Source organism: Rhinichthys klamathensis, unplaced genomic scaffold (genome assembly GCF_029890125.1).
Source record: "Rhinichthys klamathensis goyatoka isolate OS25496 unplaced genomic scaffold, OSU_Roscu_1.1 h1tg000059l_1, whole genome shotgun sequence".
NCBI lineage: Eukaryota > Metazoa > Chordata > Actinopteri > Cypriniformes > Leuciscidae > Rhinichthys > Rhinichthys klamathensis.
Window position 1 is genome coordinate 4,944,742 of NW_026606604.1, and position 19,600 is coordinate 4,964,341.

At 40.7% G+C, this 19,600-nt stretch overlaps 1 protein-coding gene across 4 annotated transcripts in view; it reads left to right on the top strand.

Moving 5' to 3' along the window:
- Positions 1–19,027, top strand: part of map3k15 (mitogen-activated protein kinase kinase kinase 15) — a 37,864-nt gene extending 18,837 nt beyond the window's left edge. For all 4 annotated transcript variants that reach the window (XM_056249099.1, XM_056249100.1, XM_056249101.1 and 1 more), the window contains 10 exons: positions 2,300–2,483; positions 4,726–4,903; positions 10,453–10,627; positions 10,715–10,900; positions 13,283–13,388; positions 13,476–13,707; positions 14,379–14,494; positions 17,575–17,684; positions 17,823–17,899; positions 18,121–19,027. In XM_056249099.1, the coding sequence (XP_056105074.1) occupies positions 2,300–2,483; positions 4,726–4,903; positions 10,453–10,627; positions 10,715–10,900; positions 13,283–13,388; positions 13,476–13,707; positions 14,379–14,494; positions 17,575–17,684; positions 17,823–17,899; positions 18,121–18,217 (1,461 nt within the window). In that variant the 3' untranslated portion in view covers positions 18,218–19,027. The remainder of the gene's footprint in view (positions 1–2,299; positions 2,484–4,725; positions 4,904–10,452; positions 10,628–10,714; positions 10,901–13,282; positions 13,389–13,475; positions 13,708–14,378; positions 14,495–17,574; positions 17,685–17,822; positions 17,900–18,120) is intronic.
- Positions 19,028–19,600: the final 573 nt, after the last annotated feature.

The window sequence follows — 19,600 nt, forward strand, 5'->3', positions numbered from 1 at the left end:
GTTTTTTGATAGAAATGAAAGAATTTAATACTTTTATTTGGAAAAAAATCCCTGAAAATAAATCATCAGATTAGAATAATTTCTGAAAGATCATGTGACACTTAAGACTGGAGTAATGATGCTGAAAATTCAGCTTTACCATATATAACATTGAAATTATATATATATTATATATATATATATAATTCATAATAATTTATTTATGTATATGGGTCTTGAAGGCACTATATAAGGCAATAATGTGTGTGTGCATATGTGTGTAATATAATTTTTTAATGTATTAATTTATTGGATCTTTAGTAATTATATATTACTTTAACAGTATTTTTGGAGATCTTTTTTTTTTTAGAAATCGTTTTGTTTAATAATCTAGTTCTTTACATAAAATTTGGATTTGTTTTCAAAGCAGAAGGTAACTGACCAAGAAAGGATTTATTGGTCCGTGTAACGCTTCACAATTCAATTTTCAGACCATACAATGCAAATGCAAAAATAAAACATTGAAACCAGATGTTCATTTTTCTTGTTTTTCCAGTTACGTTATAAATGGATAGTTGCCTTTTTCTCCCTTTTTTCAATTTTACTTGTGCTAAATTGTGACTTCAGAAACAAACATTTGAATAAATGAAATCGAACTGATTTTCTGTTTTTCTAATTTTCGTCTTGTAATTTGTGCCGTGGGCGGTACCATTAGCACGGGGGTGTGGCCGTGGACTAACTTTACTATCATTTCATTGATGCAACTGCTTTATTTACACTGCACTGCATGCACATTGAGGAGAAGTTTAAAAGACGGAACACAGGACGACATTTTTCACCCGAGGTGACAGTTTTTATTGATAATAACCGCACTGTTAATCCTTGCTGTAAAAAAGGGCCAAATTCTGACAATATCAAACCATTTTCCATTAAAACAGTGTTGCTTAAATTATTTGCAAATAGTTTAAATAGATTACTTAACTACAATTAGACCTACCTTTTACCATTCTTATTCCTTTAAATCCATTTTAAAAATGTAACTCGATTGTCATTATTTTTTAAATAATAAATCCCCCACCTATATATTAAACAGCGAAAGCAACACCACATATGGTAGCAAAGCTATTAAATCATACAAAAATACTAAGACAGTCTATACAAGAAAAAAAAAATTAGCCACTCAAAGTTAACAAAAAATAATAATTATTATTATTATTAGTGCAGTAAGCCCATTTGCAAATCAGAACTTGTTTATTTTTAATGAATAGAAATACTGAAAACCATAATCAAGTAGCCTATCCGGAAATGACAATGTCAATAAAGTAAAATTAAAGTCATGTGAAATAATACTTCCTACAGTAAACTATGCCCAAAAAAGGTTGAAAGTAAAAGCATTATTTTAAAGTAAAATAGTGTAATAAACAAACTCTTTGTGATGATCACATGTAAGCTAGCCTAGATACAACCCAGCGGGGCAGCGGGCGAAATAAGGAGCCAGGCCACCGTTTCTGCCGCTACTCCCAATGGCCAGACCTGAATTCTACATTTAGCACACACTGTTAGACCTTACCAGATTTTTTTTTACAGTAAAATAATGGCAACACTTTTTAATGGAAAATGGTTTGATATTGTCAGAATTTGGCCCTTTTTTACAGCAAGGGTTAACAGTGCGGTTATTATCAATAAAAACTGTCACCTCGGGTGAAAAATGTCGTCCTGTGTTCCGTCTTTTAAACTTCTCCTCAATGTGCATGCAGTGCAGTGTAAATAAAGCAGTTGCATCAATGAAATGATAGTAGCTAAAGTTAGTCCACGGCCACACCCCCGTGCTAATGGTACCGCCCACGGCGCAAATTACAAGACGAAAAATGGAAAAACAGAAAATCAGTTCGATTTCATTTTTGTTTCTGAAGTCACAATTTAGCACACGGAAAATTAAAAAAAAGGGAGAAAACGGCAACTATCCATTGATAATGTAACTGGAAAAACAAGAAAAATGAACATCTGGTTTCAATTTTTCATTTTTGCATTTGCATTGTATGGTCTGAAAATTGAATTGTGAAGCGTTACACGGACCATTTATTTGTATGTATGTATAATTATAATAATAATATTAAATTATTTATTTATTTTTAAAATGATGAATAAAAATTTCAATAATCCTATCCTCTGAATAAAAAATATGGATCATCGCAGTATGTTTTTCTGATTGTAGAGATGCATTGTTGTTTTGTAAAATGTTGTGTATTGTTCATGCTTTTCAATAGGCTATTAATCAGAGAGCATCTCCTCCATTCATCTCTGTTTTCTTTTCTACCAGGTGGGCATGTTTAAGATCCATCCTGAGATCCCAGAGTCTCTTTCGTCAGAGGCCAAATCCTTCATCCTTTCCTGCTTTGAGCCGGACCCAAATAAACGAGCGACGGCCGGGGACCTGCTCAAGGATCTGTTCCTGCGTCAAAACATCAAAGGCAAAAAGAGCAAGATCGCTTTCAAACCCTCAGGTAACGTCTCTTACCAAGTCTAACATGCTTTCCACAGCTGTGATAATAATGTGACCTGGGTTGACCCTTCTGGTCATATCCATGGTGTGTAAGGCATTTTGGGTCTGTGAGAGAGCCTCATTTCTCGCAGGCAAACACACAGAGCTGCCAAACCCCCCCCATAGCCCGGCATTCCTGCTTCTCTGCGCTGTCTGGGATCCTCGCAACAGGTCCGAACTGCTCTCAGCCGGCCGATTGCGGTCCAGATTGAACTTGCACAAGAGATGGGTTGGAACAACAGGACCTGGAAAAGGGGAGGGGTCAGAGGAAAGCCCACAGTACGGCCTCACGCTACCATCACAAATTATTTCCATCCTGCCGCACATGTCAGCTACCCCGCTGTCCGTGAAAAGCATTCTCAGGGTGTGGTGTTTCACACAAACATGCACACTGCTTTCTTACAAACCACTCTGATTTCTCTTTGACATTGACAGAAGACAACAATGTTAGTGAGAGACAAGCTCTGTTCCAAATACTAGTGAGCTGCCTAGTGCTGTCTGTCGTTTAAGCTCATGAGTGACTTATTTGAAAAACTCTCCATGTAGTGAACAACTTAAATTACCTTTTTGCATAGAAGCCTTGGTTGATTTTAATAGTTTGGTGTTAGCATGTTGCTAAGCTAATGGCTCGATACTCTAATACCGGTAAGCATAAAAATATACAGGCTATAAATATTTGGTGACATTTTTTATTGTTTTTGGTTAAACCTTTTTTTTAACACTATTTTTGTTAATCCTTATAGGTATTAAATTAAACATAATTTTGTATACATTACCGTTCAAAAGTTTTGGGTCTGGAAAAATGTATTTGAAAGTTGTTATTGCAAGTAAGGTTATTGAAATGGTTTCTGGAAAATTTTATTTCTGTGAAGGATACATGCTATGTGTTACCTTAAAATGCTACGTGTTACCTTTAAAATTTGGTCAAAAAAAGTTTCCACTTAGGATGAGGTATATTTTGAACAGGCTTTGCATCTGGAGCATGCAGATGATAACAACTCAATATTTCCTTCTCCCTTCACGCCATCCAATCGGCTGCTTGGATTCTCTGTGTAACAGTGTGGCAAGGTTTGTGTCTTCAATCTATGTGTCCTTATGTGTTCCTGAGGACCATGAAATCATAATTATTTATCTTTTGCTGGTTTCTGGTGATTGTATTGAGTGCATGTTCTTTGTGTGCTCTGGTTCTTTGTGACATATTTTTCCTAATTTTTCTTTTCCTTTCTGTTCTCAGTGATTTAATGTTGATTTGGTAGGGGTTTATCTTACCATTGAAGCCTTTTAGAAATGTTTGTAGGCCTAATTATTGTATTATTGTGGGTAACACTTTACAATAAGGTTCCATTAGTTAATGTTAGTAAATATGCATTAACTAACAATGGGCAATACAAAAGTATTTATTCGTTTTTTATAATGTTAGTTAATAAAAATACAACAGTTCATTTTAGCTCAGGTCCATTTAAAAATATGAACAGATACAACTTTTGATTTTAATAATGTAGCCTATTACTAAATGTTGAAATTAACATTAACTAAGATTAATAAATGCTTTGTAAGTATTTTTTTCATTGTTTATGTTAGATAATGTAGTAGTAAACTAATATTAACAAATCAAACCTTATTGTAAAGTGTTACAATGTTGTGCTTTTATAGTGTAATAGAAACCCAAATGGAAAATTAAATTAAATTAAATTGGGGACTGTCAGTCAATTTTTATTATTATGTCTTACTAAATCTAATTAATTGCAGTCAATCTCACATATTTGCTGATTTAAAAACCCTAATGTAAATATAGTTAATCATTGAACAGGCATTATAAAACGTGTCTTTAGACTTAAATATTTTTTTTGTTTATTATGTAGGCTAGTATTTGTAAATACAGTAGGAATTTATATTGTATATGTATATGTCTATAGTCTATTAATGGCCTTTAGGAGGCATGATTAATTGTTAATTTTAAAATTAATAACAATGTAAAAGACATGTTGAATTGACACCCCCAATAAAATGTTTCGTTTTTAAAATTAATGAAAAAATATAACACTTGACTTTTTTATTTAGGCTATTATAAATATTTATTGAAAGATTTGAACTTGAGTAGGAAAAAGCTAAAAATGGTGATAAACTCTGGTCTGACTGAATGAGTAGGCCTACATGTGTGGTTGTGTATACGTGTAACCGTGTGTGTGTTTTACTCCATTTAGACTACATCCGCAGCGTTTCGTTACCAGTACAGCTACAGACGGAGGCCACGGGGAGCAGCAGCAGTGAACCGGGCTCCGTGTCTCCAGACTGCGACTCCAAGCAAGACGTGTTTTTCGAGAAGAAAAAACGCTCTAGCTCCGAAAACCTCATCAAACCGCCCAACTCAAACTACCTCAGGTGAGCTCAGAAGATTCCCCACCAGGGGGAATGCAGAAACCGGTCCAGACGAGTTTAGGTCATGCCCTGGTCAGCGATAGCTGTAGATGCTTAAGTGTGTATATGTATGAGATTATGTGAGCGTTGGATTAGCGTCTGGAATGTTAATGACGTGACTGTGTTTACGGAGCTTGAGTACCCGCGTCTGCTTCGGCTCTCAGCCCGACAGTAAATCAACTTCCTGGGCATGAGGTCGCTGAGGCCTGTCCTGACAGCTAGTAGACTCCTTGGAAACGCTGTTTAATTAACACGGAGGAATGAGGAGACAGGTGTGCTAGGCCGCGGTTTCTGGGCAGGTGTATGTATGTGTGTGTAATGAGATAATGCCTTTTACAACAGGCGCTCTCTGGTTGCTCATAAAATAATCCCATGAACACTTTACTGACCACTTCTTCACCTCGGTTTCAACGCACACACCCAATCACAGAGCTGTCACACATTAACCACGTTTCCTCTTTCCTCTAACGAAATCACGTTTTTAATCACCACTCCAGATTTATTTATACTTTGGCTGCCAAAGTTAACATTTACTTTTCAGATAAATTAAATTCACAGTTAATTCATTGATATTTGAAAAGTATGAGATCACCTATGAGCAAAACACTGTTTGTAAATGTAATAAACATTCTGCTTTTTTCTGTCCTAAATTTAATTAATTTTTATTTAATTTTTTATTTAATTCTACCTAATATATTTTTAATTACAAAATGCCATTTTTAATAAAACATTTCAAATTCCATATTTGAGATAATAAAAAAAAACATTAATGGTAAAAATCATGAGATTAAATTGTTTTAATTTATTGATAGCCAAATTAATACAATTAATATTTAAATGCTGACAAAATTTAAGATATGATGAAAATATATAAGATGTCCATGTATGAGTTTTTAATATTTAGGCAATACCACACGAGCAAGAGCTGCTTTTTCCTGAATATCAGCACAATTGCAAATGTGATCTTGTTCACGGTGCAGAGAGGATCGGGCGGCAGTCGAAGGCGGGGGCCTCGACGACCCGATCCCTGGACACGGAAACTAGCCTTAGGGACGTGGAACATCACCTCGCTGGCGGGGAAGGAGCCTGAGATCGTGCGTGAGGTTGAGAGGTTCCGACTAGAGATAGTCGGGATCACCTCTACGCATGGCTTGGGCTCTGGAACCACACTCCTTGAGAGAGGATGGACTCTTCACCACTCTGGAGTTGCCCATGGTGAGAGGCGACGGGCTGGTGTGGGTTTGCTTATAGCCCCCCAGCTCAGCCGCCATGTGCTGGAGTTTACCCCGGTGAACGAGAGGGTCGTTTCCCTGCGCCTACGGGTCGGGGATAGGTCTCTCACTGTCGTGTGTGCCTACGGGCCGAACGGCAGTGCAGAGTACCCGGCCTTCTTGGGGTCTCTGGGAGGAGTGCTGGAAAGTGCTCCGACTGGGGACTCCGTCGTTCTACTGGGGGACTTCAACGCTCACGTGGGCAGGAGGAAGGGAGGAAGCTGGACAGACACGGCAGACCCAAGCGTACTGTAAGGGTTTGCTGGGAATGTTTGGCCGAATCTCCTGTCAGAGAGATCTTCAACTCCCACCTCCGGCAGAGCCACGACCGGATCCCGAGGGAGGCTGGAGATATTGAGTCTGAGTGGACCATGTTCTCCGCCTCCATTGTCGAAGCGGCGGCTCGGAGCTGTGGCCGTAAGGTCTCCGGTGCCTGTCGAGGCGGCAATCCCCGAACCCGGTGGTGGACACCGGAAGTAAAGGATGCCGTCAAGCTGAAGAAGGAGTCCTATCGGGCCTGGTTGGCTTGTGTGACTCCTGAGGCAGCTGACAGGTACCGGCAGGCCAAGCGGACTGCAGCCCGGGTGGTTGTGGAGGCAAAAACTCGGGCCTGGGAGGAGTTCGGTGAGGCCATGGAGAAGGACTATCGGCTGGCCTCGAAGAGATTCTGGCAAACTGTCCGGCGCCTCAGGAGAGGGAAACAGTGCCCTACCAACGCTGTTTACAGTGGAGGTGGGCAGCTGTTGACCTCAACTGGGGATGTCGTCGGACGGTGGAAGGAATACTTCGAGGATCTCCTCAATCCCGCCGTCACGTCTTCTATTGAGGAAGCAGAGGCTGGGGGCTCAGAGGTGGACTCGTCCATCACCCTAGCTGAGGTCACCGAGGTAGTCAAGAAACTCCTCGGTGGCAAGGCACCGGGGGTGGATGAGATCCGCCCTGAGTACCTCAAGTCTCTGGATGTTGTGGGGCTGTCTTGGCTGACACGCCTCTGCAGCATTGCGTGGCGGTCGGGGACAGTGCCTCTGGGATGGCAGACCGGGGTGGTGGTCCCTCTTTTTAAGAAGGGGGACCGGAGGGTGTGTTCCAACTACAGGGGGATCACACTTCTCAGCCTCCCTGGGAAAGTCTATGCCAGGGTACTGGAGAGGAGAATACGGCCGATAGTGGAACCTCGGATTCAGGAGGAACAGTGCGGTTTTCGTCCAGGCCGTGGAACACTGGACCAGCTCTATACCCTCTACAGGGTGCTGGAGGGTTCATGGGAGTTTGCCCAACCAGTCCACATGTGCTTTGTGGATTTGGAGAAGGCATTCGACTGTGTCCCCCGAGGCGGCCTGTGGAGGGTGCTCCGGGAGTATGGGGTCCCGGGTCCTTTGCTAAGGGCTGTCCGGTCCCTGTATGACCGAAGCAGGAGCTTGGTTCGCATTGCCGGTAGTAAGTCAGACTTCTTCCCGGTGCATGTTGGACTCCGGCAGGGCTGCCCTTTGTCGCCGGTTCTGTTCATAATTTTTATGGACAGAATTTCTAGGCGCAGCCAGGGGCCGGAGGGTGTCAGGTTTGGGGACCACGCGATTTCGTCTCTGCTCTTTGCGGATGATGTTGTCGTGTTGGCCCCCTCACACCAGGACCTTCAGCGTGCACTGGGACGGTTTGCAGCCGAGTGTGAAGCGGCTGGGATGAGAATCAGCGCCTCCAAATCCGAGGCCATGGTCCTCAGTCGGAAAAGGGCGGCTTGCTCACTTCAGGTTGGTGGAGAGATCCTTCCTCAAGTGGAGGAGTTTAAGTATCTTGGGGTTTTGTTCACGAGTGAGGGAAGGATGGAACGGGAGATTGACAGACGGATCGGTGCAGCTTCTGCAGTAATGCGGTCGATGTACCGGTCTGTTGTGGTGAAGAAAGAGCTGAGCCGTAAGGCAAAGCTCTCGATTTACCGGTCAATCTACGTTCCTACTCTCACCTATGGTCATGAGCTTTGGGTCATGACCGAAAGGACAAGATCCCGGATACAGGCGGCCGAAATGAGCTTTCTCCGCAGGGTGGCTGGGCGATCCCTTAGAGATAGGGTGAGAAGCTCGGTCACTCGGGAGGAGCTCAGAGTAGAGCCGCTGCTCCTCCACATCGAGAGGGGTCAGCTGAGGTGGCTCGGGCATCTGTTTCGGATGCCTCCTGGACGCCTTCCCGGGGAGGTGTTCCGGGCACGTCCCACTGGGAGGAGACCCCGGGGAAGACCTAGGACACGCTGGAGAGACTATGTCTCCCGGCTGGCCTGGGAACGCCTCGGTGTCCCCCCGGAAGAGCTGGAGGAAGTGTCCGGGGAGAGGGAAGTCTGGCCATCTCTGCTTAGACTGCTGCCCCCGCGACCCGGCCCCGGATAAGCGGAAGAAGATGGATGGATGGATGGATCTTGTTTATTGAAATGTTGTATAAAATCATTAAGTTAATATAAGGTGACTTACAGTTTAGACTATTTTTGTAAACAGAATATTGTCTGTTTTTGCTCTATTTCGCAAACGAAAATAGTTACAAACAAATCCCCAATAGAGCCATTACGCATCTCAGAGCAACACACTGATGTTTCGTTATTGAACTAATCGGCGTAATGAACGACTCAACAAGGCACGCTGAATTCGGAACTGCATACTAGTATACTACCCGTACTACGTTAATCATATCTATCTATGGCAGAAATAGTAAGAGTAGTATGCAAGTATGTAGTTCCGAATTCAGCAACAGTCATTTGCTTTATCTCTGAATGAATCAGCTGTTTTGAACGAAATATTTGACTGTTTGATTCAATGGCTGCGTCCGAAATCGCATATTCTCTTGAGTAGATACTTGTTTTAAATAATGAATTACTCAACAATCGCTAAAAAAGTATGTTCTATATAGTAATGTGTAGTATGAATATAATCTGGACGTACTACATCTGCCATGTTGCCCTTATCATGTGACATACCAACGTCAGTTGCGTCGCTTCACTGGCATTCACAAATCCTCTCCCGTGGCCTCATGTGATAGTAAAGTGTCCATCGTATGCACACTGCAGAATCTCACCGGAAGTAGCTAGTAGGTCATCCGTGTACTTACTTATTTTATGAGAACTTAAAATTTTTGGACATAGGCCTACTTCTTTTGTCACATACTGTTTTTCGCCTACTATATAGTAGGGAAGTATGCGATTTGGGATGCAGTCAATGACTCGGCTGTTAAAACAATGATTTTCTGCCACCTAATGACAGTTTTAGCTTCGTATTTACAAGTATCATTTCATTTTTTCCCCCCATCTTTTTATTTTTCTATATTTATATCTCGTGCCTGTGGCTGATAAAATCATACCTGCAATAAAATCCACCATGCTGCATTAAAAGACTGTCTGCACTTGCTGTCAATCGAGCACAATGTTATGAGATTGCTGGATAAGGACAAACTTGTCATGGCTTTTGCAACACTCAATCATTGGAAAGCCAACTTCTGTCCGTATTCATATTGTATTACTAATTCCAATTAAACCCTTATCTAATCCCTGTTCTCTCATTTTTATTTCTTTGCTCTAAATGCCTAGTCATTTCGCTCTCCAATAAACTCGCTGAGGGGCTAAGAGAGATATGAAGATTGAATGCTGTTTTTGGTCATGGTTGTGATTTCTGCAGTGATTGGCCGCGATTCTGGTTAAAGAGATAGTGGGACATAAAATGTGTTTATAATTAGACTATCAAGTATAAAATAAGAGGAGATAAAGTAATTACAGTTGCATACGTTGTTTTTTGTCTGTCTTTTTTTCTCATTCTCTTTGAAATGGGCCTTCGAATTGAAAAGGCCGTTTCTGTATATGGTACTAGAAAGTACTTCTGAAAGGACCATTTATATGTCCAAAAACACTGTATTACCATAGTAGAATCAATGGTCAAGAACCATGGCATTTGTAAGTGTATACACAACCATTCAGAAGTTTTTTGTTTTGTTTTTTGCTGTTCTTTTGAACATTTATTTATTCAATCACAGTTTCCTCAAAAATATTAAGCAGCACAACTGTTTTCAACATTGATAATAATAAGAAGTGTTTCTTGAGCAGCAAATCAGCATATTAGAATGAGCCAAAGGATCTTGTGACACTGAAGACTGGAGTAATGATGCTGAAAATTCAGCTGTACTATCATGGGAAAAAATTACATTTTGAAGTAGAAGACTATTTGGATTAATATGTTCTCACTGAATCAGTGTTAAATGTGTGTGATTCAGTGTTCCAGATGAGAGTCCTACAGCAGAAGACCGCAGCTCTCCAGCTTCCTCTGAGAACAGCGACTCCGGCCTCTTCCTGCTGAAGAAAGACAGTGAGAGACGCGCCATACTCTACAAGGTCCTCAATGAGGACCAAGATAAAGTGACCTCCAACCTCATGGAGAACCACATTCAGGTGTGTATCCCTGCGTATTTGTCTGTGTGTGTGTTAGTGTGTGAATTTTCTGAATCATGCACTGATTATTGTGTCCTTGTCTTTTAGGGTCAGGAGGAGCTGAAGTTGTCGGTGGACCACATCAAACAGATCATCTGCATTTTACGGGACTTTATACGTTGCCCCGAGCGACGCGTCATGGCGACCACTATATCAAAACTCAAATTGGACCTGGACTTCGACAGCACGTCAATCAACCAGATCCAGCTTGTTCTGTTTGGTTTCCAGGATTCTGTGAGTGGATTGCAGTATAGATAGTACGGTATCTTTTTCTAATGCTGCTGCAGTATACAATCTCAGTGTCCTTCCCAGACATGATACACAATTTATGAAATCCTATTTATCTCTCAGAAGATATGTTGTTGCTCTTGTTTTTGTTGCAATGTGTCACCAAGAGGTTTTCAGTGTTCCATAATCGCACAGCACATAGCTGTACATCGAACAAATGATGTGTGATTTTTATCTTTGTCTTCTGATAAAGAAGGGGCTTTCGCACCGGGTAGTTCTAGGAACTAGCTGCCCGGGTGGTTCCCCTAGGATCGTTTTCCTGGTTGCAATCATTCGCAACGCCAGTAGCAACTCTAAAATGACGTAAGTCGCGCTTTATTTTGACGGCGCTCTGCGCTGAGAACACCAGTCAGCGAAAGAGCACACAGTGCTCGTATTCTCCATGCTCATTAGTTTACAATGTGTCTAACAGTCCTGTCTAATACGTTATTAGTTAGAACTGTTATACTTGTATATCGAAAGTAGACAGTAATGAAAAGTTATTAGCATATGCCGTGTGGTTGATGTCCAGTGTTGCTAGCTGAGCAGAAATACAAGTTAATCATGTTTGGCTTAGGGTGTACTCACACTAGCCAGTTTGAACCGTGCCCGAGTGCGTTTGACCACCAAAGCGCGGTTCGTTTGACTAGTGTGAGTGCTCCGAACTGTGCCCGGGCGCGGCTCGATTAGCCGGCCCTGGCCCGCTTGGAAGAGGTGGGCCAGAGCACGGTTCAGTTGGACTCGGGCGCGGTTCGCATGCAGTGTGAGCGCTAACCGTGCTGGAGCACGGAACAGGACGCGTGGCGTCATGGTTTTGCGACGCTCCAAAACCAACACAGTCCGTAATCAAAGCTGCAAAGTCCTTGCTGCACTTCAGCTGGTACCTTGCAAACCTCCTCATACGAGCAGCACGATTACGTGAAAATTTTCGCGCCACTAAGGCGACGCATCTGTTTAACAACAGGCTGTGGACCACCGTGGACCAAACGACACAAAATTATCCACAAAGAAAACAGAGCGATGGACTTCATTGTGTTCAGAGAGCGCCGCTCTTCTTGTTTATCCCGAAACCGTCGCACGCACCATAATGACGTAAGCGTGCTCCGGCACGAATGCTGAAACCCTATGTGAGTGCAGGCCAGAGGGGGAGTGGGGAGGGGGGACAATCGTACTCGGGCCCGGTTCATGGCAACCGTGCCTAGTGTGAGTACACCCTAGTCCCCTTCAAAGTTGCGTTGTATTTTCTCCTCAGCGTAAAGGTTCAGAGGTCCATCTATCACTGTTTTGCATGTTCTTAGAGTTAGTTTCTGGAGTAAATATATAGGCTATAATCTGTGTTTACAGAGCTTTTTTTTTTAAATGGCGGGTGCTGGTGTTTCACGTGCTTTCAGCCAATCAGCCTACACTCACGTCACTGGTAGCTCCTATAGCGCTGGCTTAGACCCTACTCTGAAGTAGGAGCTAAATTAGTCCCTCCAAAAGGCGTTCCAAGAACTAAAATCGTTCCTAGTTCCTGCGGTGCAAACACTGCAAAATCCGGGAACTTCTAGGATCTATGAAAAAAGGTTAGAATCTTGTTAGTGCCTCATTTTTGTGTTGCCTCAGTGTCTCCCTCCTGTGTTTGGTTTGAGTTTGATGACATTAAAGAGTTAGTTCACCCATAAATGAAAATTCTGTCAGTATTTTCTCACCCTCATGTTGTTCCAACCCCGTAAGTCTTTCGTTCATCTTCGGAACACAAAGTAAGATATTTTTGATGAAATCTGAGAGCTGGCTCACTCCTTCATAGGCTGCTAGGTCATTTAATTCTGCCGGCCCAGACAAGTTAGTAAAGACATCGTTAAAATAGTCCTACAGTGGCTCAACCTTAAGTTTACCAAGCGACGAGAATACTTTTTGTGCGCCCAAAAACTAAAATAATGACTTTATTCAACTATTCATTTTCTTCCGTGTAGGCCTCAGATGTGAGTTCACGAGACCACCACGACGCTTGTGCAAGACCCTTAGAAGATGATGCAGATATTTGACACAGATATATCTGTGTATTCTAAGGTTGGTTAAACAAGTCAAGTCTTCATCTACGTCGAAATCTGCAGACATATTTACGAAGACAGCTTTATGTACAGCGTGTGCCTTCCTCTGCTTGTAAACAGACAATGTAGCGCTTCCGGCTATGTCAGGACGTCATCTTCTAAATTTTTTTTTTTTTGCGCACAAAAAGTATTCTCGTCGCTTGATAAACTTAAGGTTGAGCCACTGTAGTCACTTGGACTATTTTAACGATGGGTGAGTCATTTTTGGGTGAACTAACCCTTTAATATCCATCTTTCCTCACTGTTTGTGTCTCAGGTGAATAAAGTGTTAAGGAACCACCACATTAAACCACACTGGATGTTTGCCATGGACAACATCATCAGACGGGCTGTGCAGGCAGCTGTTACGATTTTAATTCCAGGTGTGTGAGTGGTTTCTGGTTTTCCTTGTTTTTCCTTGTCTCTCAGAGGACTGAGACCTTTTTCAACAGTCTCTCTCTCTCTTTTAGAGCTGCAGACACATTTCGGGCCTGCATCGGAAAGTGAGGGCGCAGATAAGGACGCAGATGAAGTAGATGAAGAGGATGATGGGGATTTTGGATCAGTGGCACGTACGACGCAGGAAGATCAGGCCCTCACATCTGGAGTCAGCACCCTGAGTTCAGTCATATCCCATGAGGCTCAGCGGCCACAGCACCCGCTGGGAGCCCAGCTCGGACGCCTCAAACAGGAGACTAGCAGGTACACACCGCAGTTTCTTCATAAAACACTCAAAATTATTCTGATGATGGGAGTTAAATATAAAAATGCGAGTGGATTGAAAAACAAAACTCAAAATAGAACTAAAATAAAAATACTAATCATGGATCTTTATTTTACTTTAAAAACCCTGCCATTTAAAAGTTTGGGCTCAGTAAGCTTTTTTTCTTCCTTTAAATAAAGGAAATCTCTTTTGCTCACAAATGCTGCATTTATTTGATCAAAAATACAGTAAAAACAGTAATTTTGTGAAATATTATTACAATTTAAATGTTTATGTTTAGATATTATTGTTATGTAATGCCTATGTTTAGAAAAAGCAGTTTAATATTTTTGTGGAACCCTTGATAATTTTTTTCAGGATTCTTTGATGATAAGAAAGTTCAAAAGAACACCATTTATTTGAAATAGATATCTTTCATAAAATCTAAATACATTTACTGCCTTTTATACAAAATAAGACTCTACCGTTTTACTTTTGAGTGTAAATCTTGATGGTTTTATGTTGTTTTTACAGTGTTCTGTGTGCTGACATTTCTTGTTGGATTTAGTTGGTGAAATGTGATCTTTGACGACTACAATTAGTACATAATAAAAACAATAGCTTGAATAGTTTGAGAGACAGTGTTTCAGTGTTATGTCTCTCTCTGCAGGCTGCTTGAAGAACTGGTACAGAAAGAGAGGGAGTATCAGCAGGTACTGAGACAAACTCTCCAACAGCGGGTACACGACATCGAGCTTATCAGGATCAGACAGCAGTCTGCTGCAGGTTAGTTGTGTAACCCAATCAATCACACACACTTATTGATTTACACTCGCTTATTATGCCATTCACTCTGTCTTTATTTACACTGAAATCATACTTTGGCCTGTACGCTACGATAATAGAGAAAGTGTTCAACTCAACACTATCTGATTTCCTGTGTCCCATTCTGACCTCTGGAGTTGTTTACAACCAGTTCATAGAACAAAGCAAATACAAGTTCTGTTAAAAAAAAACTATCGAGTCGCCATGCTGTCTACTGCCTACATAGGCAACCTCCTAAATATCACAGAACCCAACAGTGTTGTGCAGTGGTTTTCTGAAATGTGGAGGCAAAATCCTTACTCATTTTAAGGTTTTTTATTTTTTTACATTTAGTGTAATTAATGTTCTATTAAAAACAAGTATACATCTTTAAGACATTTTGATTTTTACATTTGTTTTTTTTACAAAAATAATAAAGGCAGTAACAATTTAAACAATATGTTTTACTTGTGAACAGTTGTTTAGTTGTTTTTTTAATGGTCAACTTATTTTCATCGGTCATCAAGCTCTGTAAACACTGATCACAGCCACGAAGATGTACCTTTAATTTCACCAAGCAAAATGCTGTTTCAAGTTTGATTTGGATGTGACATAAAGCGGTTATATCTAAGTGGCTGAGTTTACATACTTTTTAATTATTCTTCCCATTAATACCATTAATTCTGTCAGGACCACTATCGTCAAATACGACTGACAATTAACATACAGTTAGGATTGGAGGTATAGTTCTGTTCTGGGCAAGAGCAGCAATAACCCCAGAACAGAACCAACATGAATGTATTGCAGATATCATCATACCTGTCAAGTTTTGGATTTGAAAATAAGGGAAATTTTCCGGCACCCACCGCGTGCAGTCCCAACACCCCAACCAAGCTCCAGTATCCCTTACATTTTAAGACAGGTGTTATAGCCTTTTTAGATTCAGGATGAATGGCGTGCTCAATTCCTTTTGAGTTTAATTTGGGTGCTCTTCGGTCCAAGGTAGAACATCTTTAGAGACAGTGTAGAGAAAAGAAATCTCTGATGACCGAGGCACTCCTTAGTTAAAATGTCTTTATTGGAAAAATGACATGTCCTAAACGGACAATTTTAAAACACCCACGCGTAGCGGCATAGTGAAGCAGATAGAAAACTGATCTTATAATAACAAAGACACACTAGTAGAAACAAACACAGGTGCAAGTAATCATACAGGTGTTAAAGGTTGAAGGTAGACCTTCAACACCTGAATGATTACTTGCACCTGTGTTTGTTTCTACTAGTGTGTCTTTGTTATTTTAAGAGCAGTTTTCTATCTGCTTCACTATGCCCTGAAGAAGGCTCCATGCCGCTACGCGTGGGTGTTTTAAAATTGTCCGTTTAGGACATGTCATTTTTCCAATAAAGACATTTTAACTAAGGAGTGCCTCGGTCATCAGAGATTTCTTTTCTCTACACTGTCTCTAAAGGTGTTATAGCCTAAATGAAAACACACACACACACACACACACACACAAATATATATATATATATATATGTATGGTATGTATAGGGTATATATTAAGAGCATTATTTAAAGGCTTATTTGCATTTTCTGTTCATTTAACATTGCTTGTCTTTACATTTACATTTTATTTTCATTCCACACATTATTTTCATTTCATATTGCTTTTCTTTTACAGTTTTTCTTTTCATTTGCAGTTTTTCTTTTCATTTCACATAACTTTTCTTTACTCTTTTAGTGAGTTATTGAACAAATTTGTTGCAGACTTTGTATTAACTGTTTTGGAAGGAGTGTATTTGTGGGCTGGGCCAGAGTGGTTAATTTTACATGAGAGTAGAGCAAACAGTTCTGTTGTCTAACGTCATCCTATTCTCTGTAACAATCTTTCGTACCATGCTAAACACCCTTTCTCGTGCTGACATACATCATTCCTTCCCCGTGTGAGATGCTAAAGTCGCAGTTACAAAACTTACAAAACGCGTGACTGTCCCCCACCCTGCTCCTCCTTCAGAAAAGTAAATTCGCTATCCCATTGATCGCGGTATTTAGTACATGAGGGTTTTGGTTTTTTGGCTGGAGTGCCTTGCTCTGTCTTAGTGTAGATCATCAGATTTGTTTGTTTTTTGTTTTCCCCGCGTTGTCACTCATCATCTGACCTCACACACTAACCTCGCGACAACTGCCACCGACAGTACCTGTAGTTATCGCGAGGCTATAGTGACAGAGCTCAGATTGGGAATGTTTTTTTTTTTTTTTACTCCGCCAGGGGTATTATTATTATTCAATAACGCAGGTTAAAATACGGGAGATTTACGGGAAAATCCTAATACGGGAGGACGGCGGGAAAAAAGGGTAAAATACGGGACTTTCCCAGCCAAAACGGGATACTTGACAGGTATGGATATCATTAATTCAAGATTTTAAAGTACAATTTATTCTGATTCAAGGGGAATCAGAATGTCATCCTGACTGACGAGAGGAGGAGCTGGGGATGGAGGAGGGTAATTGGCTCCTGAGAAACGCGATAGCTGCTGAAAATACTGAAGGAGCTTATATATGTATACAGTGATAGGCGTCGTATTCCTATGGGTAGACGTGTATCAGCTGAGAGTCAGCTGATGCGAGCTTGACTAACGTGACCTGGCAGAACTGACGCTAAGCTTAATTTCCGACTGATTAGCACACGAAAACAAAAGGTGGGATTTATCGGACTAACCATTTATAGCCAATCATAGAGAGACGCGTTGTCCCACTGTAACTTTACCTGCTGGTGTCACTGTTGGACAGTGTTACTTTAGAAAAACGAGTGATTTATACACTTTTTAATGTCATATTTGCACAGTTTTATTTTTGTAATACAGATTATTTTCTCATCCAATTTATTTGAGGAGGCAGGCAAAGGAGGCAATGCCTCCTTAAAAATAATGAGGAAATGCCCCTGGCACCAAAGTTAATGATTTTGAATGCTCTGCATACTCTGTGTGCCTTAAAATGCTGTCTAGAAGGATCTTGGCATCTGTGCTTAAATATTCCTTCATCTTTCCTTTGTCCTCACCAGAGATGCCCTCCACCCCCTCTATATTTCACGTTGCTGCACAGCCGGAGCCTGACAAAAACCTCACTGACTGGCTGAAAGAGCAGGGTGCCGACCCCGAGACAATTGATAAGGTGAAAACATACGAAACACTGAATCACGCTGTGTGTATAGTGTCTTTCCCACGATATATAAAAATGATGACTCACTGTTTAAGTTTTCATTGTTAAACGAAACGATGATTCATGGCAAGTGCTTGTGGTTTCTGATAGTTTGTTGTAGAAGATTATACACTCAACGACATTCTCAGCGATGTGACAAAAGAAGACCTTCGCTGCCTCAGGCTTAGGTGAGGGTTTTATTTTTATATGTTGAATTGAGTGATTGATTGTTTATACTGTTCATTTGCATAAAGTAACCTCAATTATTTGATCACGCAAGCCACATTTAAAATGCAATAAATATAATAAGGTTGCACTTTATTTTATAGTATGTGCACTGACTCTTACTTACCTAATGTACTTGCAGTAGATAATTGCATAATTTTTTGTTTGTTTTTGCATACTATAGGGGTGGAGTGCTGTGTCGTGTCTGGAAAGCCATTCAGAGACACCGAAATAAAGGGCTTAGAAAGGTCAATAATGACGAGGGAAATTCAGAAGGATGAAAGCAACAGGAAGTTGCTGATAATGAACACCTGAGCCAGCACAATGCATCCTCACACACATCCCTATAATGAGAGACTTGTAATTATGTCATGCTTTCTCCTGGTTGGACATGTTTACTTCCCCTTCAGCTATGACCTAATGTATTTGTGGTATTTTTATGTTTTAAGCCTCTCCAAGATTTACATCTCATTTCCATTGAATTTCAATAGGAAAACCCATACGGATGAAATCGGCTTAATCTAGGAAAGATCGTACTTTCCGCTTTTTACAGAGAGGTGTTGCCTGTAAAGGAATTTGACTTTGGACTGGGCCTAGAATGGAAGAGGAGAGAGTGATACCTACTTAATGTAGGACTTCAGATCATGCCATTTTAAATGATAGAAAGTCTATATAGGTTACTGTTTGTTTAGCATTACAAGTCTGGAAAATGTGTTGAGTTCATTCTAAAATATTATGTGACATACTTTTTGGAGGGACTGTATGGACAAAATGACCACAGACCTCTCGGACCAGGGCTAAGGAGCCTCTTTTAGATGTGCTAGAATAAGTTTGGATGTAATTACCCCAGTACGTAGATAAATACTTAAATAAACGTAAAATCATCATCATAACATTCAGTTGCAACTTTAAGAACTATGATACATACCTGTACTTTAACCGTCGCACAACTTTCATTTTTTATAAAAATGTGTGCAAGACCAGTCTTGCAGAAAACATAACCTTTGGCTTACTTAAACTGCAATTTACGTTCCACAAACATGTATCCAATTTCTTAAGAATGATGAGACCTGTTATGTCAGTAGTTGCTCTAATTATTGTATTGATACAGAGCTGAACACCATGACCTGAAAATGCAATGACTCAAAGCGCCAGAAGTGTTTGTCTTGGATTCACAGATTATGTTTGATTCGATTGTTCATCTTTTGTTTTATATCTAAGCTGTCGTGTTTCAATGTTAATGCATCGCATATGTTGATCTGTCGTGTGGGAACGGTAGTGCTTGAGCACCAATGTTCCGTCTAAGCTATTTAAGTTCTTTATCTACTGTGTGGGCTGAAAGTGATGTGATGATGGAAGATGCCTTTCTCTTACTTTTAAAAATGATTTGTAAACTGGATATTCAGGCTGTGTCTGAGGTAAAATACCAACTTGCTTCTCTGATTGCCAAACTCTTCAGGTAAATAAAGTTCAGACATGCAACTGGGTTATTACAATCTGAACACCCAAATTGTTTTTCCATTAAATGTAACATGATGGTTATTAGAATAAGCAAGTCATTTGACTGCCTTCAAATATTTGCCATAGTTTGAAAACTAAGCTATGGAAAATGTTGCAATCCCAAAACGCTGGCAACATTCTTAAAATAGAAAGACATGCATTTA